The sequence below is a fragment of the Paroedura picta genome, chromosome 16 (genome assembly GCF_049243985.1).
Source record: "Paroedura picta isolate Pp20150507F chromosome 16, Ppicta_v3.0, whole genome shotgun sequence".
Classification (NCBI taxonomy): domain Eukaryota; kingdom Metazoa; phylum Chordata; class Lepidosauria; order Squamata; family Gekkonidae; genus Paroedura; species Paroedura picta.
In genome coordinates this window covers 19,460,206-19,486,330 of record NC_135384.1, presented here as the reverse complement: position 1 = coordinate 19,486,330, position 26,125 = coordinate 19,460,206, and the positions used below count along the sequence as shown (strand labels likewise).

General features: G+C 44.6%; 1 protein-coding gene across 3 annotated transcripts; it reads left to right on the top strand.

Moving 5' to 3' along the window:
* Nucleotides 1–2,293: 2,293 nt before the first annotated feature.
* Nucleotides 2,294–23,571, top strand: G6PC3 (glucose-6-phosphatase catalytic subunit 3). 3 transcript variants are annotated; one of them, XM_077315959.1, is made up of 7 exons: nt 2,294–2,391; nt 4,990–5,215; nt 5,757–5,863; nt 6,752–6,842; nt 8,945–9,063; nt 11,705–11,846; nt 22,054–23,571. In XM_077315959.1, exons 2-7 carry the CDS (start codon nt 4,998–5,000, stop codon nt 22,412–22,414), a joined length of 1,038 nt encoding a protein of 345 aa, XP_077172074.1. In that variant the 5' UTR covers nt 2,294–2,391; nt 4,990–4,997; the 3' UTR covers nt 22,415–23,571. The 3 variants fall into 3 exon arrangements, with proteins under 3 accessions (XP_077172074.1, XP_077172076.1, XP_077172075.1); XM_077315961.1 differs by having other exon boundaries at nt 2,374–2,391; nt 4,990–5,051; XM_077315960.1 differs by lacking the exon at nt 2,294–2,391 and adding an exon at nt 2,517–2,757.
* Nucleotides 23,572–26,125: the final 2,554 nt, after the last annotated feature.

Below are 26,125 nucleotides of genomic sequence, written 5' to 3'. Positions count from 1 at the left end.
GTATCATGGAGAAAGCTAGGGAGTTCCAGAAGAACATTTACTTCTGCTTCATTGACTATGCTAAAGCCTTTGATTGTGTGAAGTACAGCAAATTGTGGCAAGTTCTTAAAAAGAAGTGAATACCAGAGCATCTTATCTGTCTCCTGTGAAACCTCTATGCAGGTCAAGAAGCAACAGTGAGAACTGGGCATGGATTCACTGATTGATTCATAATTCAGAAAGGAATTCGGCAAGGCCGTATACTATAGCCTTACTTATTTAACTTGTATGCGGAGCATACGGAGCGTATGCGGAGAAAGGCGGGGTTAGATGAGTCACAAATTGGGATCAAGACTGCAGGGAGAAATATCAACAACCTCAGATATGCAGATGATACCACTCTAATGGCAGAAAGCGAAGAGGAACTAAAGAGCCTTTTGATGCGGGTGAAGGAGGAGAGTGCAAAAGTTGGCTTGAAACTCAACATCAAGAAAACTAAGATCATAGAATCATAGAATAGAATCATAGAATAGATCATGGCACCCGATTCACTCAATTCCTGGCAAATAGATAGGGGGGAAATGTAGTGACAGATTTTATTTTCCTGGGCTCCAAGATCATTGCAGATGGGGACTGCAGCAAAGAAATTAAAAGACGCTTGCTCCTTGGGAGAAAAGCTATGGCAAATCTAGACAGCATCCTAAAAAGCAGAGACATCACCCTGCCAACGAAAGTGCATCTAGTCAAGGTGATGATCTTCCCAGTTGCAATGTATGGCTGTGAAAGTTGGACCATAAGGAAGGCCGAGCATCAAAGAATTGAGTCTTTTGAACTCTGGTGCTGGAGAAGACTGTTGTGAGTCCCTTGGAATACCAGACGAACAAACCAGTCAGTCCTAGAGGAGATCAGACCTGACTGTTCCTTAGAAGGCCAGATCCTGAAGATGAAAAGTACTTTGGCCACCTCATGAGAAGGAAGAAGAGCCTAATGCTGGGAGTGATTGAGGGCAAAAGAAGAAGGGGACGACAGAGAATGAGGTGGCTGGATGGAGTCACTGAAGCAGTCGGTGCAAACTTAAATGGACTCCAGGGAATGGTAGAGGACAGGAAGGCCTGGAGGATCATTGTCCATGGGGTCGCGATGGGTCAGACATGACTTCGTACCTAACAACAAAATCAAGTGGACTCAGGATTACACATGGCCTACAATTCCTATGAGTTAGCACATGCTGGCAGCGGCTCATGGGAATTATAATCCATGAATATCTGGGGAGCCGCAATTTGGCCACTTAAGAACATCCATTTGTTGTAATTAGGGTGCTTCTTCCATGCAAGACTCCAACTAGTAACTGCATCTGACCTTCCCAGGGATTGTCATTGCTGTTGTGTTAAAAACCACTTTCAACTGTTAAAACGCTGTCCTGGTTTTCATGTAATATTATGATTGTTAGTTATAGTATTATTATAATATTCTATATTAGTATTCCACAACGTTTAATGTAAACCCCCCTGAGCCATATGGAAGGGCGGTATAGAAATAAAAAATAATAATAATAAATTTCTCCTGAAGAATGGCCTTAAGTAAAAAGTGGTGGGTTTACAACAGATGGAGCAATGACTGACTTCACCACAAACTGAGAGCATTTATTGAACAATGAAACCATTATTTGGAAAATTAGGCCAGGGACCAGCAATTATAACATTTCTTTTCAAATTCAATGTTCCATAGGCTTCTGAAATTTTTATTCTTTGTGTGCAACCCTGTGCAAAGTTACTCCAGTCTAAGGATATTGAAATCAATCTAGGGGTGGCAAAATTGTGGTTCCCCAGATTCCATGGACTACAATTACCATGAGCCCCTGCCAATTACCCATGCTCATGTTTGTTGTAGTGCTTGGACTTCTGGAGAGCCACAGTTTGGCCACCTCTGAATAATATAATGATGTAGAATTTAATTAAAAGCGACAAGAACTCTCCCTGCTTGTTACTTTTCTGTAAATGCCCATATTGTCCTCTTACATCACACTTTTTTCAAAATTTATCAATATGTAATAATACATTAATATAGTGTTTATTTTATTGTATTGTAATGAAATGTGGAAGGTTTTCTTGTGTGTGCTTAATTTTACTGTTTGTTTTCCAGTACTGCATTGTTTGTTACAGATTTCGCAGGTTTAAAAAAACAAAAATTAAAAATATAGTACTGCATATATTAAACAATGCATGTCTAGAAACACTGCAGAAAACATCTGCAAGGAGGGGGGAAAGTTTATAATACGAGTTCCGCGAAGAATGTCCTGAAGTCCACCCAGTAGCTGCCGAATCGTTTTCCGGCTTGTTTCCCCTCTGAGCCTTTCGGGAAATGTAGTTTCCCGGGTCAAAGAGGCGCTTTTCAGGGACTGCTGGTAACAAGGTAGGAGGGGATGGAAAGGGCGGCGGTGCTCGGGAGGGTTCGACGGGGTCAAAGAGAAAGTGGGAAACTCGTGGAAAGTGAATGGGGGGGGGGAGGGAGAAGAAGAGCAAGAAAGGGTCAGCAGCAACAAGGCTGCCTCGTTTGCTTCAATTAGTAAAACGCGGGCAAATACATTTTAGCGCGGAATTAAGTTTCACAGCAGTGAATGCGACTTGCTTCCCGGGCGCAGGATTTGTGGACTACGCGATGTCATGGGCGTGCTTTCAATTGGATAAACATTATGCCGCAGATACAAAAACAAAATCTCTCGCATGGGAAATTATGGGATAATTGCCTATCTGACAAGGTTGTTGTGCGGATGACAAGGTAGTTGTTTGGATGCAGCGTTTGAAATGCAAGCAGGGATAAAAGGAGCATAGATTTTTTTTACCGGTACTGAATCTCAAGGGGCTCACAACAGAAGGTGGGAAGTATTGGTCTGGAACTGTGCTCTAGGTTTAGACTAGAGTTGCCAGTTCTGGGTAAGGAACTTCCTGGAGATTTTGGGGGTGGAGCCTGGGCAGGGCTGGGTTTGGGGAGGGGCTTCAGCAATGTATTCTAATCCACCTTCCAAAATAGCAATTGCTGTACCCTGGAGATCAGTTGTAATGCCAGGAGATCTCCAGCCCCTACCTGCAATGGAGACAACCCAACTTTCATCCTGCCCAAGAGCACTACATCAATGCTGAGTTACCCTGCAGTATCACTTGTCATTCACATATCGGTGGTAAGAAAAGACACAGAGTCACCCAAGCTTTGGGGCATTGTGGTGGTATGGGAGAAAGCGGCATGTTGCCAAGACTGTCTTGCCACAAGCTGGGTCCCAGGAGACTCCCTGCATGCAGCTAGCGGCCCTGAGGCTCGGCATGCTCTTGCAGGAGGGAATAGTGGGCAGCACGTGGGCAGTGTCATGTAGGGGGTTGTGTCAAACTAGGCTGTGGGCCAACCAAGTTTGAATCATCGCTCTGTCACGAAAAGCTCGCTGGATTACCTTGGGCCTGTTTTAAACACACACAGACATACACACACACACAAGTTCTTGTAAGGATAAAATGGAAGAGAGGTGAAGGATGTAACCTTCTCTGAATCCCCACTGGGAAAGTCGGCAGAGTATAAATGAAGGAAACATTCATTCCAGCTTGGTTAAGAGTGGCGGCTTCTAATTTGGTGAGCTGGATTTGATTCCCTGCTCTCCCACATGCAGCCAGCTGGGTGACCTTGGAACAGCACTGATAAAGCTGTTCCGACTGAGCAGGAATATCAGGGCTCTCTCAGCTTCACCTCCCTCACAGGGTGTCTGTTTTGGGGAGATTGATTGTAAGCCACTTTGAGACTCCTGGTAGAGAAAAGCCGGATGTAAAAAACTTTTCTTCATTAAAAACCTAGGCCATTGCTTTGAGCGTCAGACTTTAAAGGGGCACCAGGGCAGACTGCAGGGGATTCATGAAAACATAGAACTGGAAGAGCTCTCAAGGGTCATCTGGGCCAACCCAGATAGGCTGCGCAATAATAAATTTAAAACTGCCCTTCCCCATGCAGTGCCCCCTGCTCTATACTCATGGTGTTCAGATGTACTGGGTCCAATAGTGTTGCAAATGGGTCTGCTCTGCTTTTAGCAGGAGTGATTGGGATTTGCAAAGTGCCCTTCTGTGCGGATCTGCTGCTGTGCCGGCTGGGTGGTGTGAAACCGCTCCATTGCTGGGTCGAGCGCAGCCTTGCAGGGCACTTGGTTTTCCAAGCCAGGAGATGTTACTTTTGAACAGCCTTTCAGGAAAAGGGCCTTCTAAACAGCCTGTAGCCTGATCCTATGCATGTGTAGTCCAAAGTCAGACCCAGATAAGCATGTATAGGATTGCAGGCCTTGGTCAGGCTGGATTCATATTATGGGATAGTTTTGATTTGGGAAATGAAAGAGCACAGCCAGCTTGGATTTAACATTATGCTAGGTTGGCGTCTGGAGATCTCCTGCTATAACTCAAATACGATTCCCAGTCATAACTGCTGTGGCTGGTCACTGTGCTTTTCTTGGCTGTGTTTTGTTGGTGGGAGAAATACCAAAGTCATACTTTTCCTAAACTTGTGTCTAAAGGCACCTTTAAGACCAAAAAAGTTTTATTCGCCTTTTGTAGGCATAGGAAAGCTCGCACAGAATCATAGAATCATAGAGTTGGAAGGGGTCTCCTGATATCTAGCCTATATTGTTGTACTTGTAGTTTAAACCCATTACTGCATGTCCTCTCCTCTGCAGCCAGCAGAAACAGCATCCTGCCCTCCTCCAAGTGTTCAAACAAAGCAGTCTTCAAACAAAGTTTGGATACACACTTTTCTTGGATCCTTTAGGATGCTTTGGGCTGAACCTGCATTGAGCAGGGGGTTGGACTAGATGGCCTGTGTGGCCCCTTCCAACTCTATGTATCTATGATTCTAAGATTCCTTGGAAGAAGCCAGGACAGCAAACTGAGTTTAAACTGTTTGAAGTCTGCAGTATAAAGCCAGCTTGCTTGTGCAACCTGTGTGAAAATACTCTAACTGACATGACTCCCTGTTTTGTTTTTTAAGCCTCACCCATGATGGATGCTTTCTACAGCAATGGAGTCTGGTTTGCAGAGCTACTGCAGCAGGTGCCCTGCTTGGAGGATTTCTGGTTATGGGTGACATTCTTGGGTGACCCGAAATGCGTCTTCATCATCTATTTCCCACTCACTTATTTCTTGGACTGGAAGGTTGGCCTGAAAGTGCTCTGGTTGGGCTTAATCTCTGAATGGTTCAATTTAGTCTCTAAATGGTGAGGAGCCAGTAACAGGTCAAAAGGCAATATTCACTGGAATAGGTTTTTGGAATGCATGGTAATCCTCAAAAGGGCTGCTGCAGCGATGGGTGGTTATATGGGTGAGCTGGGAAGTTCACAGCTTGATGATCCTCGACTGTTTAAAGCCTTTGATATCGGTGGTTCACAGATGCTTTGGCCACGATGCTGTAAATTGGTGATAAGCCAGCATGTTAAGAGTGTCCTACTAGGCACCAGGTTTGAGTCCCTGCTCCTCCATGGAAACTTGCTGGAGGACCATCTTTCAGCTGAACTGTTAGCACAGGGTGGCTGCTGAGCGGATAAAATGGAAGTGGGGAGAGCAATGAAGTAAGCCAATTCAGGGCTTTGTTGGCTGTTTGAGTATCTAACTATGGAAAGGCCAGCTTCCCAAGTGGCCCGGTTTAGATCTTACTGGTACAAATCCCACCCATTCCACACAGCTCTTTGGAGTCTAGATAAGCAGTTAACTTCCAGCATGGTATCTCTATGATTCCCCCTCCCTTTTCATTTTCCCAAGGTTCTTATTTGGTGAACGGCCCTTCTGGTGGATTCTGGAATCTGCATATACCAGGAACACGGAAGTCTCTCTCCACCAGTTTCCTGCATCTTGTGAAACGGGGCCAGGTTGGTAATTCAAAACAAGGGTCTAAAAATTCAGTTGATCAGCAATTTGTGGTTTAAAGATGTATGAGGCTGCTCCAGGTCTTTTGTTTCTTAAGAGTGGCTATTCTATTGGGGAGTCACAACTGGAGTTCTTTTCTATAAACCACTTTAAGGTCTGTGATGCTAGTTATCCCTAGGGGGTGCCATGGTGACCACCAGTGTGTTTCTTGGCACCATATTGTTTCTTTAGTCTTCTTGGGATAAAATCCAAAGGGTCTTGAATGAAGCAAACAGACACATAAATAGGGAGCTGTGTGTCATTTGTGACTGAAGTGCTGTCTCACTGTGTTTACTTGAGGTTTGAGCGCAGGCAAACTGCAGATCAAAAGTAGCATTGAGAAGGCAAGTTAGCTCACCCCACAGAACTAGACTCTTCAGCTGTCCTTTAGGGGATATGATTATATCCTGTCTGGGGGGGGGGGGAGACAAGGAGGTCCCATCATGGAACATTTTCCCCCATCACATCATAAGGTGATTTGTTCAAAATGGCTGTCCAGGACCTCTGACAAGATTAAATTTCAGCCTGGGGGGAAGTTAAGTCTTTGACATGTGACGGCACTGTGTTTGTGTGCTTCATCATTATTAAATGATGAAAGCTTAAAAGTCAAATGGCTTTGCTCTGCTTTTTGTTTTTTGATGTTGTGAGGATAGATTCATGAATCCTCTAGTTCCTTTGTTTGGGGGCGCATGTGTCTATTTTTTAAAAACCTGAAAACACAGAGTATGTGTGAGGGGAGTGACACTGGCTTCTCCAACTTATCACACACTATTATGTGAAGTATTTTTTCTTCTACCAGAAGAGAAATGGATCAGCTCTGAAAAGATCAACTTGTGTTTCTTGTTTTGCAGGTAGCCCCTCAGGCCACTGTATGATCACCGGAGCAGCACTGTGGCCACTTGTAACTACCTTGACCGTGTGGTCATCCCAGCACTCCAAGAGGTATACTCTCCTTTTCCTGCTGACTCAAATTTCCTGTCATTCCTTGGTTTCATTGTATGTCTCCTTTTTAAAACAATGTTTCATTTTGTGGGTTTTCTGGTCTAGGGATACTTTAAAAATACTAGGCGACAACTGTTATATTTGGAGAAAACAGTTACATTTTGAACAGTTATGAATCCATGGCTGTAACTGTTTAGGATTGTACTGTATGATAGGTTCTTAGAGCAGGGATTAGGCAGATGTAGGAAAGTGCTCAATACCTAGTCAGACCCCTCTGCGTTGACTGGTAGCAGCTGTCCAGTGTCTCAGGTAAGAAATGTCTTTCCCTGTACTTTCTACCTGAGGCTCTTTCACTGGAGGTTACGAAGCGGATGTTTTTCTGCTGAGAACTAATGGTTTGGCTACATTCTTCAGGAGAGTTGGGTGGTGCTGGGTATACTAGAAGTAATCACCATTGATTGGCAATGGGATCAAGTTGGACCAAAAGAAGGGTTGCTTCGCTTTGACATGCAATACTACAGGTTGTAGTGGGCCATGACACTGAAAGAAATGTGGGACTAAGACGAATACAACCTTTTTCAAGATATTCAGATGTAACATAGGCCCATTCCGCGCCAGGATCAATGTTGCAAATTGGTTTTGGAACGAAAAAACGCCATTTTAAATAGTGGAATTTGTCGTTATGCATGCCTGCCTTTGTAGTGGAATCCAGTTGCATTTAAATCGTTTCCACAGGTTTCCAGTCTTGGCAAAAATCGCTATCCAGGAAGCAGTATTTGCCGAGCTTTGTCTCGCCCCTGGCCATCAATCAAACGAGCAGCCAATGGGCGTCCATTATCATGCTCCCGAAAAGTCCCTTTCCCTTTAAGGCAGGTTTAAAAAAAAAAAAACACGTTGCAACGAACATGCCTTGATTCGTTGCAACGGAGAGACCCAGCTAGCTAGTGGGTGGCGTGTGAGCTGCCGTTTTATCGTTGCTATGCTCCCCCGAGTGGAAAAAAAAATCCCCCCCTCCCCGTGCACGGGCGCGATTTTCGGCTGAAAATAAGGGAACCAGCAATCGGGGCTGTGTGGTGCTTGGTGACTTAAACCAGCTTTGTGGAGGGACTGCAGCCGGGGAAGCCTCGCTGGGTGAATGAAGGCTCACTGGTTCGTTGCTCTCCACTCGCTCCGGGAAAACAAAATGGCGATTGCTTCGCCGGAAGATCAGAGGAGAGAGCCAGGAGGAGGGACTTTGCTGAAACCGCAACAATGGCAACGCACAGAACTTTTCTGCTAGTGTTGCAGATTGGTTGCAAGAGTGTAGTGCTTTCCAGAGGGTGAATCCACTTTTTGGGATTTCCCTGGAAGTGCTACAACGAAGCGCTTTTTGCGGCTCAATTTCAGGAGTATGGCAGATTGTGTACGACGTCATGCATAACTGCATTTTAGTAGCAATTACAATTTGCCACACTCCTGCTACAATGAATCTGTGCAGAATGGCCCATAGGGTTGGATCTGGTTTGCTGTTTTTGTTCACCTGCTTTACTAAAGGTACCACCTGGTACCACATGTTTTCTGCCCATGCAGGTCCCATGATATCCAACATAGTCTTTTTAGGTGGCCAGAGGGAATCCCCTTCTTCCTTTTCCATCAAAGGAAAACCTGGTTGCATCTAACTCAGCCCATCTAACTTTCCCATAGCAGGAAAGGCATGATCCTGATTGATCTTGGAGTGCTTTCCAGATGGAGTCTTCCTCTTGTTCTCACCTAGACCTCAGTCAGTCCAAACTTGTAAACAGCTCATTGCTATTTCCCCCTGTGGAACAGCAGATCTCACTTCCTTTCAAATTATGTAAGAATTTGCAAGAAGATCGCTGTCACTGTGGAATCAGCTAGAGATTCCACAATGGCCTTGTGATTAAATGAGAGATGTTTCTTATGCACAGCTGGGTGAGATGAGGCCAGTAACATGGTGGGATATACTCAGAGCCCTCTTTCCCTATTTCTCACATTCTGGGCATGCACTGAAATTGGTTCAGGATGATCAGCTATTTCTCAGGGTAGAGGAAGCTCCTCTACTCTCTTGACTAACCCAGTGTGTCATGCCTCCTGCTTTCCAGCTGGATGAAAAAAGCGGCGCCCTTTACAGTTTATCTCCTGCTTCTGCTGGCTGTAGGACTTTCACGTATCTTCATACTGGCTCATTTTCCCCATCAGGTACTTGGTGGCATCCTGGTAGGTGAGTGTCTGGTCACAGCTGCCAGTGTTGTGGCCTTTTCCAGCGTGTATACATGGGTATGTTTGGATAACCCATCATCCTTTGGAGGAAGGCCCTTTTGCTCACATCTCTGAGGGCGTGGCTGCATGTTACATTTTCCCTGGGAGCATCCCGGGGTTTGGTGTAGAGGTATGGTCTGAAATTACATACTTCAGAGGCATATGGAAGTTGGATTTGAATTATCATGCATAGACTGAGGGGCCTAATACATTCCTCCCTGCTATTTTCACAACCTGAAATGACCCTGTGGGCTGTTGCCCTAAGCAACCTCTTTCTGCATGCCATGCTCCCAAGATGAATCAGGCTCCCATGCACCTGGGAGGAATGGCTTTCCCTCCAAACCCAGGGATGTCTCTGAGGAAAAGGAAATCCATACACAGGTCAAAGGGTTTAGGCACATCTAGAAATGGCAGTAGCCAAAGGATAGTGTCTGGGTGGCAGGTTGACATGGATAGAGAGGTTGTCGAGAGGCATTTAGCTGCACTGGATGAGCAAATCCCCTGGGCTGGATGAAATGCACCCGAGAGTGCTCAAAGAACTTTCCGGAGAACTTGCAGAACCCTTGTCAATCATCTTCGGGACCTCTTTAAGGATTGGAGATGTCCCGGAGGACTGGAAGAGAGCAAATGTTATTCCGATCTTCAGAAAAGAGAGGAAGGATGACCCGGGAAACTGACCAGTGAGTCTGACCTCTGTTGTGGGTAAGATAATGGAGCAGATCTGCAAACATCTGGAGGACAATTTGGTGATCCATGGAAGTCAACATGGATTTGTCACCAACAGGTCCTGTCAGACCAACCTGGTTTCCTTTTCTGACCAAGTAACAGGTTTGCTGGATCGTAGAAATTCGGTTGATGTCATTTACTTGGTTTTTAGTAAAGCTTTTGATAAGTTTCCCCATGATGTTCTGATGGATAAATTGAAGGACTGCAATCTTAATTTTCAGATAGGTGGATAGGGAATTGGTTAGAGAACTGCACTCAAAGAGTTGTTGTCAATGGTGTTTCGCAGACTGGAGGGAGGTGAGTAGCGGGGTACCTCAGGGCTCGGTGCTCGGCCTGGTACTTTTTAACATATTTATTAATGATCTAGATGAGGGGGTGGAGGGACTACTCATCAAGTTTGCAGATGACACCAAATTGGGAGGACTGGCAAATACTCCGGAAGACAGAGACAGAGTTCAACGAGATCTGAACACAAAGGAAAAATGGGCAAATGAGAACAAGATGCAATTTAATAAAGATAAGTGTAAAGTTCTGCATCTGGGTCAGAAAAATGAAAAGCATGCCTACTGGATGGGGGATACGCTTCTAGGTAGCACTGTGTGTGAACGAGACCTTGGGGTACTTGTGGATTGTTAGCTAAACATGAGCAGGCAGTGTGATGCAACGGTAAAAAAGGCGAATGCCATTTTGGGCTGTATCAAAAGGGGCATCACATCAAAATCACAAGATGTCATAGTCCCATTGTATACGGCACTGCTCAGACCACACCTGGAGTACTGTGTGCAGTTCTGGAGGCCTCACTTCAAGAAGGACATAGATAAAATTGAAAGGGTACAGAGGAGAGCGACGAAAATGATCTGGGGCCAAGGGACCAAGCCCTATGAAGATAGGTTGAGGGACTTGGGAATGTTCAGCCTGGAGAAAAGGAGGTTGAGAGGGGACATGATAGGAGGGCAGGATGCTGTTTCTGTTGGCTGCAGAGGAGAGGACACGCAGTAATGGGTTTAAACTACAAGTACAACGATATAGGCTAGATACCAGGAAAAAAAATTTCACAGTCAGAGTAGTTCAGCAGTGGAATAGGCTGCCTAAGGAGGTGGTGAACTCCCCCTCACTGGCAGTCTTCAAGCAAAGGTTGGATACACACTTTTCTTGGATTCCTTACGATGGTTAGGGCTGATCCTGCGTTGAGCAGGGGGTTGGACTAGATGGCCTGTTTGGCCCCTTCCAACTCTATGATTCTATGATTCATAGGCCCTATGTCATTTTACAATATTATGTTCTGGTCTGAGAACTGTGGAGTTCTGACATGGAAAATCCAAGTCCTGTTGGATTTCTTACCTGTTCACCACCAGACAGGCATAGCTTTGCACCTATTGATGGAATCCCAAGGAACCATAAGGAAGTTACGTATTCTCTGAAAGATTCAAGTGGATAGCTGTGTTAGTCTGAAGTGTGACAAAATTTGAGCTGTTTGGACTCAAATTTTGTTGTTTTTCTCTGAAAGAACATTACGTTGCTGAAGTCATGGATATAGGATGCTGTGAGGGTCACTCATACTAGCCTGAGAAGGAGATTTGACACATTCTTATAAGAGTGGCTATAAGTCATGGTGACTCAAGAAAAAACCCATATTCAGGGACAGTAGTCAGAACTATTGAGGTATATTAAACCAGTCCATGCAATGGCTCAATGTGGTTGGCAGAGAGCTAAACTGTTTGCAGGTGTCAGTCTTCTTTGCTGCCTGCCTTGTATGTGTTTAGGCAACAATTGGAAGCTTGTGGAGCTTAGGGCCACTTGGATGCTGTTAAAAACTTATGGGTAGAGCCTATCATCTTTGATTCTTCTCTTTTTCTGCTGTCTTTCTCCCTTTCTAGGTATTGCTCTTGGCTGGCTACTGGAATCCTGGACCCCCCTAGAGAAAGAACTTAGCTTCTTCCTGCGGGCATCACTGTTCCTCTTGCTAAGTGCCCTGGCAACCTATGGGACCTTGATAGCTCTCGGTGTAGATCTAAACTGGTGAGTTCTGGTGTCAGGGGCAGGTGGCCATGTGTGAGGGGCCTTAATCACAATTTGTGTTGCTGTTTTAAAGAGACCATCACATAAACAGGACAAAATGCCCCCAGACTGGGGCAGAGAGAAGAGGCTTTTGCTTACTCTGTATACTGACTGCTGTTCTGAATCAAACTGCAATGGTGACATTATATCTATGAAGTATATCTCTTAATCTGTTGAAAAGAACAAGAGTCCCAAAGCACCTTAAAGACTAACAAGATTTTGGCAGGGGATGAGCTTCCCTGAGTCACTGTTTACTTCATCAGATACAGCTGGAATGTGAGTACATCTGTCTTTATATTGTGGAGAGATTTCAGAGGCTGAATGACAATAGCAGCAGGTGTGATTGGATTACACAGCAGGTGTGACATACAGAGGGCTAGTAGGCATGGAGAAATCAGCATTGATAATGAGACAGGAAACTTGGATCCAGGAAGATATATTGTCTTGAGCTTCATTATCAGTTGAAATTCAGCAGTCTTCCTTTGAAATTTGTTTGTAAGAGAACTGCTGCTGTTAGGTCAGCAATTGAATGTCCATAGAGACTGGCCTGTTAGTCCAATGTACAGGGTGGAAAGGCATTGCTGATCACATAAGAGGATAAGTAGAAGCATGAACCTGTGATGGCATGACTGATGTTGCTGGGCCCACTAATGCTGTTGCTAGGATATATACGAGAGCACAGTTGGCATCTTGGTTTGTTGCAGGCCTTGGGGCCAAAGTCCGTGTTACTGTTATGTAGGTGAGAAATTGTTTAATTTGGCAGGAAAAGGTTGCCCCACCCACAGGCCTGTGTGAAGTAAGTGTCACTATACAATATGGGTTGTTGGTTGCTAAAATATTGAACTGTGAGTTGTATGTGACCACCAGTGGTATTCTGTTATCATTTTCTTTGGCTTTGTCATACAGCAAGCTTTCCCTGAGTATCCTTCTGGCTTTTCCAGTAATCTCACCATAGTTTGTGGGGATTATAATGGATTTTGTATTCTTCTGAAGTGAAGGGCATCTTGGATGGGTTTCCCCATCAATCACTCAGGGAGGCAGGAACAAACTTCTTTCCACTTCCTTTCGAGGGACAACCCCCAGCTCAGTTTTCTTCCTACCGCAAAAGGGAGAGCAGCTACATGAGACGACTCTGTTTTGGCTTCACTTTCCTCTAGGATGATTATACTCCTTTCCCCCCTTACTTTTGCCCCCTGCCCTTTACTTTTCTCTCTCCTTTCCTTAACTCTCCTTCCTGTCCTTTCTGGAGCAGCCCAAAAGAAGGGAAGGAGAGAGAAAACAACCACGACTGCCATTGTGGCGGCCATCTTATGTGCAGTTGTCTCCGGCGAGCTCTTCTGTCACCTCCCCTCCTCCTCAGCACATTGGAAGAAGCCTGGGAAGACGACTTCCTTCCTGACAGAAATATAGAGCCTTCCAAGAGGGCAAAGAGCACAGTAGCTTTGGTCCCGGCCAGCACGTCCCAACTTTACGACATCCTTGTAGAATAGGTTGCCTGCTTAGGAGGGGACCGATGGGGGGGGGCACCATAAAAGAGCCCAAGTAAGGCACGCAGCGCAGCGCAGGAGAGAGAAAAGCCTCTTTCAGCTGAGCCTTCTCAGCAGCCATTTTGGGTGCAAAACAACAGCATAGCCTGAGACCAGTGGGAGCCAAATGGGCTTTGGAAGGCAGACGGACACCAGCAACCCTGAAGCCGTCACTGGTGATGTATGCGCTGTGAGTTCCTTAACCTGATAATGGAATCCTTCCCTTTCTAAGGCATACCGTGAGCGAGAAAGTATCGCCTCCCTTCAAAAGGGCAGGTTTTATTCATGGGGCTGTGCTTCCCATTCAAGCTGCTCTTCTCTCCTTCCCTGTAGGTACGAGGGATATAGATTCCTAGGGCAGGGAAAAGGTCCCCCGGATTACGTAGACTGCCTATAAGAAGGGATGGTACAGACCTTTACCAGGACCAAACCAGTTCCTCCAATACTGAGGGAGAAGGGAAATTCCTCTCTTATGAGGGGAAAAGGGCTGTGACTTGGTGGAGGAATTCTGCTTTTTGTGCAGCATCTCCATATTGAAATATTGGCTGTTTTAAGGATTCCTTCTCAAAGAATCTAGTGCCTTGCTGACAGTCTTCAGTGTGGCAGTACTGGATGAATCAGGCTAATTCAGTGTCATCATAGAAGCCTTAAAATAAATAAGTAAAAATCACATCTTGGAAGCTAAACAGGATGGTCCTTTTTAACACTTGTATGGAAGGCAACCCGTAACGTCCAGGTCACCAGGCAGAGGTAAAGCGAGTAGGAAAGCGTCTCTGAACATCAGTGGCAGTAATGGGCGGATGACCAAATTCAGTAAAAGTGCTTTTTGTATAGCCTCGGAGATCACCAAAACCCCAGTCCTCCCAGTCTTAGAATTAAAATAGTTCCCAGGACTTGATATCTAACCTGCCAATGAACAGGAGGAAATTTAGGTGCCCATAGCTGCCTCTTGCGACGCAGAGTGGTAAGGCAGCAGACATGCAGTCTGAGGCTCTGCCCATGAGGCTGGGAGTTTGATCCCAGCAGCCGGCTCAAGGTCGACTCAGCCTTCCATCCTTCCAAGGTCGGTAAAATGAGTACCCAGCTTGCTTTCTGGGGGGTAAACGGTAATGACTGGGGAAGGGAATGGCAAACCACCCCGTATTGAGTCTGCCATGAAAACGCTGGAGGGCGTCACCCCAAGGGTCAGACATGACCCAGTGCTTGCATAAAGGATACCTTTACCTTTACCTAATCAGTAGCTACTTCTGGTGGTACCAGGTTGCTAAGAGAGAATGCTATCAGTATTTTGACAAAACAACTCCCAGACTTTGGCTTTACCTCCTGTCTAGACCAGGGGTAGTCAAACTGCGGCCCTCCAGATGTCCATGGACTACAATTCCCAGGAGCCCCTGCCAGCAAACGCTGGCAGGGGCTCCTGGGAATTGTAGTCCATGGACATCTGGAGGGCCGCAGTTTGACTACCCCTGGTCTAGACGGTAGCCCCTGACCAGGCGGTAATTAAAGTTACTCCCAGAAACATCTCAAGAAGTCCTTTTGGACAAAATTGTTCAGAATAATGAGAAGTGTGAGCTAGAAATGTCTCCACTTGCCTGTTTGTTTTGAGTATTTAACAACAAAATTCTAGCCATGTTGTTCATAGAATCATAGAGTTGGAAGGGGCCTCCTGGGTCATCTAGTCCAACCCCCTGCACTATGCAGGACACTCACAACCCTATCACTCATCCACTGTCACCTGCCACCCCCTTGAGCCTTCACAGAATCAGCCTCTCCATCAGATTGCTATCCAGCCTCTGTTTAGAAATTTCCAAAGATGGAGAACCCACCACCTCCCAAGGAAGCCTGTTCCACTGAGAAACAACTCCAACTGTCAGGTTGTTTGATTTAATGTATCTTTTGATGTATTTCAGATGTCAAGCTTGAATACAGTGGATTTGAAGTAGGCAGTTTCTGTTCTTGGGGTGTTGGTCACCTCTAGAGAAAACAGGATGTAAAAGAGGTGTGATTCAGAAAATTCTTAGAACATACATCTGAAAAGGACCTATCAGGCCCAAATCATGTATAGTTTAATGTTGCTTGTCCAGCTCCTCCATGGTCCATTCTATGGAATCAGTTGTTGTCTACCCTTACAGGTGAGCTCCAATATCCTCCTTGTTTGACATTATAACTGGCTGTCTTTTACACTTACAAGTGGTCAGGAGAAACCCAGTCAGGTTATTGTACAGGTCCTCCTGTGCCCTGGCAATGGCTGGTTGTGATCAATCTGGAAGCATCCAATGGAGCCCCCTCAGTGTTAGTCTATTTGTCATAGTTGACAGCCCTTGGATGTCTTCTGTTCTGATGACACCATGATAATAAGAATAATGATAATCATCATCTGTATTTGGATACAAGTGTTTTATTCAGGGGAAATGCAGAATTGTTTTTATTTTCTTTATGACTGACCATATAATGCCAGGCCTTTGATTCTGGGCCTCTGCCTCAAATATGTCCATCCATAGATTGGGGAGTCCTGATGTTTGATAAATTAATGTGTCTACTTCACCTAATACACTAGTTATCTTTGTTCTGTTGTGGTGCAAGTCTTGGAACTATCATCATGTTTCTTAATTCATTATCAAGACCAGATACTCAGCCTGAAGACCTGAACTATCTGGCCCTATATAACTTTGAGGCCTTTTCAGCCCCCATTCGGCATTTTCTTGACAGGGTATATTTTTCATATCTCACCTAGACAATCTGTTCTCACTTGTTCCTTTTTTGCATATATACTGATGTATGAACACTCCACAGGCTACATATGGTTTCTTTTATAACACATCTTGTCCATATAGAATCATAGAATAGAAAGAATCATAGAGTTGGAAGAGGCCATATAGGCCATCTACTCCAATCTCCTGCTCTATGCAGGAGGTTTATTTATCCATGCTTCTAGGTTCTATCTTCTTGTAATGACACAGGCCTGCTTATTTTTTCATCTATTGACAATTTGACAATTTCATAAACTTTCTTTTCTACACTGAGGTATTAGATTATCATCTTTTGTGTGAAATAACAGGATGAGGACCTGGCTACTACTTCTACTAGAGGGGAACAGACTATATCGGAGCTTTCCCTTTTCTCCAAGGGTTTAGAATAGATCCATTTTTTTTACTATGAGATCAGTTCCTTCCCCCATAATTTTTAGGAGATTATCTTTCACCATTCCTTGTCCTTAATCTTTATAAAGAGAAAATCTGGCACATTCTGGGTATCCAGAGAGGCTCTGCTCATCCCAAGGTTAATCCATCATTTTCGGTCTCTTAGGAAATGAACACCCTACTGTCCTATTTTAGGCATCATAAGAAAAAGGTATGTTGCACCTAGAATATGTATAGGTTCCTGAAAACACTCATCCAGGGCAAAGACCATCAGGAGATAATATCATTCCATGTTCCTGTCCAATATGGGTGACAAAATATTCAACTATTTACTAGGCATGCAAGAGCCTGTATCATTGGATACTTTAAGACTGAGCAACAATATGTACCAGTGGGAACTGCTGCCCATTCTTTAAGATAATTGCATCATTTGCAGCATTTGCAAACTTACCCCTGTAGTATACAGTGCTGTTGCTTGATTCTCTGTTTGCAGCCTTATGTGGTATTAAAAGTTCAATCTGTTTAGTTCTGCTGATGCAGCCTTTGGTAGGAGTGTATTACAGAACGCTATGGATCAGGATAGAATCATAGAATCATAGAACCATAGAGTTGGAAGGGGCCATGCAGGCCATCTAGTCCAACCCCCTGCTCAACGCAGGATCAGCCCAAAGCATCCTAAAGCATCGAAGAAAAGTGTATATCCAACCTTTGCTTGAAGACTGCCAGTGAGGGGGCGCTCACCACCTCCTTAGGCAGCCTATTCCACTGCTGAACTACTCTGACTGTGAAATTTTCCCCCCCTGATATCTAGCCTATATCGTTGTACTTGTAGTTTAAACCCATTACTGCATGTCCTCTCCTCTGCAGCCAATGGGAACAGCATCCTGCCCTCCTCCAAGTGACAACCTTTCAAATACTTAAAGAGGGCTATCATGTCCCCTCTCAACCTCCTTTTCTCCAGGCTAAACATTCCCAAGTCCCTCAACCTATCTTCATAGGGCTTGGTCCCTTGGCCCCAGATCATCTTCGTCGCTCTCCTCTGTACCCTTTCAGTTTTATCTACGTCACTCTCCTCTGTACCCTTTCAATTTTATCTACGTCCTTCTTGAAGTGAGGCCTCCAGAACTGCACACAGTACTCCAGGTGTGGTCTGACCAGTGCCATATACAATGGGACTATGACATCTTGTGATTTTGATGTGATGCCTCTGTTGATACAGCCCAAAATGGCATTCGCCTTTTTACCGCTGCATCACACTGTCTGCTCATGACTATGTCCCACCCAGGACTTGACACACTACTCTGGGAGTTCCCATCCAAGATGTCCTTCACCTCAGAAGGAGAAAGACCATTGATAACTCACTGAGAAGTATCCCTCTCTTCTGAGGTATGGAGGACATCTTGCCCCTCCCATTACATCTAAAAGATGAAGATAGATCAGTCTCTGAAGTCAGACTGAAATACAAACCAGATGGCAATGGGCTTAAGAGTATAGAAGTGGTCCATTATTTGCCTGAAGGACAAGCCATAATATTAGTGAACTTGTAACTCCACGTATTATTGCTGCAGAGGCTTCTTTAGATAAGTTTCCAGTTGGTAACTTTCAATGTGGATCCTGTGCTGTTTTCAGATGTATGCTATCCATTAAAGTATTTATTAATCCCAGTAATGGATTCAGGGTACTGGTAAAATCCTTCATCCATTGTTTATCCAAAAATTTAATATACTGCATAAAATGTCCATGTGATTTGCTTTATGTTGGTTTTTTCAATGAGACATTTTAAGATTTGAATCCAGGTGCACCAATCCAGACTTTGAAATGCTGTTCAGGATGCCCCAAAGGTGTAGCATTGTATAGAAAAGAATCACTCACCTGAAGACCTCCATTTCTTCAGTACAGAACTAATAAGATCCAGAAAAACAACCAAATCCAAAGGGATATTAATATGCATCTTTTCATTGGAAACAGTGCAACCTAGTGGCTTGAATAAAACTTTGGAATCGAGCTGTTTTTTATGAGCTGTTTCCATTCAATCAGGGGTAGTCAACCTGTGGTCTTCCAGATGCCCATGGACTACATTCCCATGAGCCCCTGCCAGCGTTTGCTGGCAGAGGCTCATGGGAATTGTAGTCCATGGACATTTGTAGGACCACAGTTTGACTACCCCTGCATTAAGTGACTCGCTATTGTTTGCACCTGTTAGTCATAAGAATCCCTATTATCCCCAACTTTTGGTTCCCTACGACAGTGATCAGGATCCCCGGTAACTTTAGGAGTCATTGGTCAAATTATACTACATACTACATTGATTTAGGTAATGTACTACCAGTAATGGTTTATACTAGTATATACTGAATGGTTTTGATATAAATTTTTATTATGATTTTGCACAGCTTGAAGCCTATATTATATTATTATATATATTATATTATATAATATATAATAATAATATAATAATATATTATAATATTATATTTTTATATTGTCCCATACCACTTACGGTGTGATTATAATTTTACAGATTTTTGAATGTTAATACTATACTAAAAACAACATTTTGTGAAAGAATAGCAGATAAGAAGTGAGAACCTTTGTATAAAGTAGAACAAAGTATATCAGTATTTAATGTTACAAATGCAATTACTGATTGTACAAATTATTTTAGTGTTTTAGGGAAAGCCACTGAGGAAAGTCTTGATCCCTGAAAATGTCAAAAGCTATCTAGATACCGTTTTGGCTTGACTTTAGTAGTACTTTTCAATAAAAGGAAAAAAAACCAAGACAACTGATTATAAACAATATATTATTTGAAATGCCATCTGGTCAGTCTGTCCTCCCATTACATCATTTGGTTCTGAACATGCTGTCAATATTATTCTACATATTATATTTGAGTGAGCCTCAAATTAGTATAAAAAGAGATATAGAATCTATCTTCTGCTTCCTGTTGGTATGTTGCATGTTATCTTTTCTATGAAGTTATATTTGTTAGAAATTGTTCTTAGCTCTTGGAGTCCCAAAACTGAGCTGGGAAGCAGAAAGAAGCTTGTTCTTGCCTCCCTGATTGCTTGGGAAACCCATCCAAGATGTCCTCCATACCTCAGAAGAGAAGGACCCTTCTTGGTGAGTCATCAATGGTCATTCTCATTCTCTTTGGCATAATGTTAAGGTGCTGAATTGATAACAAAGCTCAAGACAATGTATTCTTCTGGACTGAATCGAGGCCCAGGTTTCCTATCTCTTTAACAGTGCTGATTTCTCCATGCCTACTACCCCTCTGCATATCATACCTAATCCAATCACACCGGAAATCCAAGCATCTGAAATCATTCTCTAAGATATAAGGAGAGATGGAGTCACATTCTAGTTGTATCTGAAGAAATGAACAGTGAGTCACAGAATTCCCTGCTACAAATTTTGTTAGTCTTTAAGGTGCTATTGGACTCTTGTTCTTTTCTACTGCTACAGAACACAGCTACCCATCTTTCTATTTTTTCATATGTTATTTTTGTTATTCTACCCTTCCTCCAGAGAGCTCAGAAAGTACATAGTTCTCTCTTCCTTTTTTATCATCACAACCCTCCCCCCTTAGAGGCAGGTTAGGTGGCAAAATATTTGCCTGAGGGCATCCAGCAACAAGCTTTATGCAGCAAACTTTTTGGCCAAGTTCATACCTGGGCCTGGAACTCTAACCACTACACCATAGTCTCATAACAGGTCTTGAAATGTATTCCAGTAAAGATCCACATCACATTTGGACTCTCCCTGCCCCTGCCAGAATATGCCAGAAACATTTACTAGACCTATTCAGCAAGGGAATATTCTTCCCAGTGGCAGTTTGCCCCAGCCATGGCAATGCAAAATGATATTTATTTAAAAGGAGAAATAATAGGATAAAATACAAAGAGCTTAGCATGACAACAAGAAAGGAGGTTATACTACTTTACTCAAGTAATTAAATTGTAGAATGTATTACTGGTGGACCTAGTGATGGCCTCAAACCTACATGGTTCTAAAGACATATTAGACACTCATGGAAGAGAGGTCCATCAACGGCTAACCGTCATAGTGGCTAAACAGGAACCACCATAGTCTTAGGCAGTAAACTCTGAATATCAGTGCTAGGTGATTACATTAGGGGGAAGCATTAGCTACTCTGCCCTGGTTTCTGGCAGCTGGTTAACCATTGTGTCAAGCAGAATGGTCTGATTTCTTCCACCAGGCCACCTTTTACATTCCTTTCTTTTAAGTTGGGAGAGTTTGGTCTGTTTAGCATGGAGACAACTGAGAGGGGATCTGATATCCATCTTCAAGTATTTAAAAGGCTGCCATATAGAGGATACAGCAGACTTGTTCTCTCTAGCCCCAGGGGGACGGACCAGAACCAATCTGATAAAATTAATTCAAAAGAAATTCCATCTAAACATCCGGAAGACGTTCCTGACAGAGCGGTTTCTCAGTGGAACAGGCTTCCTTGGGAGGTGGTGGGTTCTCCATCTTTGGAAATTTTTAAACAGAGGCTAGAAAGCCATCTGATGGAGAGGCTGATTCTGTCAAGGCTAGATGACCCAGGAGGTATCTTCCAACTCTATAATTCTATGATTACATTCTTTAAGTATTTGAAATGTTGTCACTTAGAGCAGTGGTCCCCAACCCCCAGTCCGGGGACTGGCACCGGTCCGCAGATCAGTCGGTACCGGGCCACGGCTCCTCCTTGTCCTCCTCCCCGGCTGCTGCCTCAGGGGCTGCCCTGCCACTCTGCCGCCGGCTCAACTTTGGTGGTCTCCGGCGGCCGCCATGGCTGGGGCTCCCCCTTGGCATGGCACTGCACAGCTGCTGCTGGCAGTGCCCCCCAGCGGGCAGCGGGAAGTCAAGGGTGCCAGCAGAATACAAGTGGAACAGGGGCTCAGGCGGTGGCGACATCCCTCAGTGGAGACGTCCCTCAACACCCCCCCCCCGGGCCTCAGTAAAATTGTTGAGCATTGACCGGTCCCCAGTGATAAAAAGGTTGGGGACCACTGACTTAGAGGAGGACAGGGAAAGGTTCCTGTTGGCAGCAGAGGACAGGATCTGCAGTAATGGGTTTAAACTATGTCTAGAACGGTACTAGACATAGAGTACCCAGCTTACTGGGGGGTAAGCGGTAATAACTGGGGAAGGCACTGGCAAACCATCCCGTATTGAGTCTGCCATGAAAACGCTAGAGGGCATCACCCCAAGGGTCAGACATGACTCAGTGCTTGCACAGGGGATACCTTTACCTTTAGAACGGTACTGGCTAGATATTGGGGGGGGGGGGTATTCACAGTGAGAATAGTTCCAAAATGGAATTGTCTGCTTAAGGAGGTAGTGACCTCCCCCTGCTTCATGCTGATCCTGCACTGAGCAGGGGATTGGACTATATGGCCTGTATGGCCCCTTCCAACTCTACCAACTCTACCCCTTCCAACCTTGCATACATATCTGTCCAGCTCACTCCTGTCTCTCCTTTGCTCCCTCCAGGTCAATAAACCTTGCTATCAAGTGGTGTGCCAATCCCAAGTGGATCCGCATAGACACGCGACCCTTTGCATCATTGACTCGTGATGTGGCCACAGCCCTGGGCCTTGGACTAGCTCTCCACTCCTCCTACTACAACCACCTCAAATGGGAGAAGCTCAGCCGGTCTCAGAGGGTCTGGTGTGCCAGTTTGGCCACTTTGATCTTGAAAGTCTTGAGCAACACTGTGCAACCAGAGAACTTGGCTCTCTGGTATGGGGTGACATTTGTTAAGTATGCCACATTCCCTTGGGTGGTGGTGGCACTGGTGCCCAGATTAGTCCACACCATAGCTTCCAGGAAGACATCACCCCACCAAGAGTAGCTAGCAGAGAGCCTCCTTATTCCTTGAGGAACACAGGTGGTAAACCTAGTGTATATCAAGTACTTTCACCTTTGCCTGTTTCTTGACTTGTTATGGGAAAATTTCTGTGAAGATGATGTATCGTCCAAAAATGGTTCTCTTGGAGAAAATAGTTCTTTCATTCACTTGGACCAAGACTGTTTTCTCCAAAACCAAAAAATCTTCTCCAGATCTGAAGCACCTTGTGCTTTAAATCCCTCCTGCCCTCACTTCTCATAAGCCACAATATTGTCGTGTACATATCATATATACATGGCGACTACATGTTCAAGTCCCCAGAGTGCAATCAAAGAGATTTGAGTTAGATTTGAGATGGGGGAGGAAGAAAAGAAAGAGCCCAGGAACTCTTTGCTTGGCAAGGCATGTGGGATTATCATGGATTTTATGAACCAGTTGTTTGAATGTCTGGCAAAATTAAGTCAGGTGGGACTTGATGTATATGACAGATGTTGCTAGATCTCCTACTCCTCCTCTCACTCCAGTAGCCTTTCAGACTATCCCCATTTCCCTCTTTTAGCTACTGTGCACCTTAGTGCAGTGGCCCCCAACCTTTTTAAGGCCGCGCATACGCGGCAGCTCCGCACAAACGTGTATGCGCAGAACTGCCACTCATGCCTGTTTGTGCCCACCGGCGGCCGCACCTCCATCTTCCCCCCACCCCGCAGTGTGGCGCTTGCCGGGCTGCGAGCAAATCGGCCACCAAAGTGGCCAATTCTCTCAATGCCTGGCGAGCTTCTCGCTGCAGGTGGGGGGAGAGGGAGGCGCGGCCACCAGCGGCCCGGTGCTGAGGTACCGGGCCGCAGCCCAGCTGTTGATGACCCCCACCTTAGTGAGCTCTGTTATACCGCAAAGCACACGGGTCAAGAAACATCAATGCTTTGGAATGAGGTTTGTGTTTTTCTTGGCAAGCAGCAACCATTTTTTCTAAGAACCGTACAGTGGCAGCATTGTGGCCTGGTTGGAGGCAAGGGAGATACATGGTGGCCCAAAGAGATTCAAGGATGAGCCAGTTGATCAGATACAAAATAACTGAGCCATGTCACCCTAGATTTTGCTGTGCTCTTCCCCATTCTTTGCCAGATAATATTTTAAAATCAAATAATAAATATGAAATCCAACCTTTGTTTGCAACATTTCTCATTGTTTGCTGTTTTCTAGTATATAATCTTTATCATATGCTTTTTAGAGGTGGTGGGAAAATGAAAGCAGAGAGAGTTTTCAGGCTGTCAAGGCTCTAGTTCAGGTTCCCCAGATTTTCGTTTAAAGAGAGCTACTTTTGAGTAAATGACAAATGGACAGAACAACTCCCCAATCCCTCCACTGGCCGGTTGCCAAGTTTCATTCTAACTTAAAAAAACATGGACTAGGAAGAATACCAAAAATGAGGCTGTCCACTAAGCAACATAGGGAAATCCCATGAAATAAAAATTAAAAAAAACATCAGGAGAGCAGATCTTTTTTTTTTTCTTTCTGGGTCTAGAGGCTGCAAGATACTCTGCAGCATAAACTAAGCTACTGGTAACTCATGAGCCACCTTTTGGAAACTCTTGATCTGGATTTCCTTTTTCAGGAAAGAGCATCCACACAAGGGAAGCTGTCTCCTCTAGTTCTGGATCACAAGAATAGTGGCAAAAACAAAACAGAACAAAAAACTTTGGGGAAGACACAATTGCTACACAGGAAACACACGTGACCATTTTACAATTTGGTAAAAGGAAACTATATCGTTAGAATTTCGGCCTTGGCCATCTGCCTGGCAAAGCCACTTTGGCCTACCATTTTGAAAACTTTTTGTATTCCTTGTTCATGCTTTTTATAGCCCTTCAGATACCTGCAGTGATTATGTTGCTAATGTAGTAATGATTGTTACACAGCAAGATTTCTCACACAGAAATTTCTCCCCTCCCATTGTGTTGGGAAGTAGAAACAAGACTCACACAAACACAGAGAAAGCCTGAAGGTACCACACAGAGATTCTGTCACAAAATATTGCCAGAAACAGTTTTATTTACACAAGGACAAACATTGGAACATATTACAAAATACTCAACTGAAAATTGGTTTCCAGAGCGAGATAAACCGTATATGTGTGTGAGCGAGAGACAGACAGACAGACAGACAGCAGGAAGAAATGCAGAAAGGGAAAAAATACAGCTCTCTCCACTTGTGGGGACATCTTCCCATGTCACAGAAAGAGGGTTGGTTAGGGCAAAATATAGACAAACCTACACCCATCCACAACTTTATACTGGTAAGGAATCCCAGGAATCCTAGGATAACGGGATACTTGCAAAACAGACAATTGTTCTGTGTAGTTGCCCTAAAGGCAGCTTTGCAAAGCGTCTTCCACTCTTGCCCAGCCTCTGCCCATCCCCCAGTTAATTTCCAAATGAGAAATGATAAAGATGGAAACAATGGTGGGAAATAGTTTTGCTTTTCTCCCCCTCACAAAAAAATTAGATGGAAGAACTAATGCTAGGTCGCTGTCCCTATTTATAACCTTTTCCACTACTTCAAATTTCAGAGGAAAGACTTTTGTGTCTGGAGATAACTTTATAGCTTTTACAACTGGGAGAGGAGGGAGACATATTTTGTTTTTGTTCAGTGGGACTGTTAGCCAGATCCAATGAGCGCAAGTTGTGTGCTAGAACTGTAAAATTTTGCAGTGCAACCTGGTAATGCATGCAAATCCCCAGGGGTTACCCTGTTTCCATGCTTAAAAAAAACAACCCACACAAACTGCTGTGTGCTGCCTGTTCAACCATAGGGACAGAAGCAAACAGCCTTCTGCAAGTCTCAAAGTAAAGTTTGCATGGTAGGGATGCCAGCATCCAGGTAGGACTAGGGGTTCCCTTGGCATTCCAGCTCATCTGCAGACTACAAAGATCAGTTGGCCAGCTTAGTTCTATGGCACTGAAACACAAGGAGGTCTCCAACTCTTCAGAAGTTTCCCAACCTGGGTCTGACAGCCCTACACCATCCCGCTGCCAGCGACTAGGGGGGATATGGAGACCTTATTGCATAGGAGTTTACTGCAAACCCCAAATGAGTATGTGAAATAGAAGTGTGATGTGAGAGAGCGCACACCTGCCATATGCAGATGTGGGAAATGCCTGCAATTTCCTGTATGGACAGGCAGGAAGGGACTGGATATTCCTGAGGGCCACCTCCCTTCATCCCTTGATGCAGATGGGCATTAAAAATAATTACAGTTCTGCCCACACACCCCAAATTTCACCTATGCTGATCCTATGTTGTGTGGCAGAAGAATTCTTACTGCCTTGGTTCAGACATAAACCATGCTTTCTTTTAAGTGAGGCAAGTTAGAGGAAGAATTCAGCTTCTAGATCAGGAGTCCCCCACCTTCTGAAGCTTGCCAGCACCTTTGGAATTCTGACACGGTGTGACTCCAAAATGCCTTCCATGGGGGAGGTGGAGCCAACCACCAAATTGCTGCCATGGGAGGCAGAGCCATCCACCAAACGTCAGACTGATCAGAACGGCAGGCAGAAGGCCAGTTCAACAAGTTTTTAGAAACATTTTCTTGCAGACAAACAGCTTCCTTTCAGTGATGCACTGAAGATCCTTGTGCGTGGCTGCCAAAGCAGTGGGGGGTTTTGTTTGTTTTTTAATCTGCATAGCCCACCAAATCTCTAATGACCAACCAGAGGC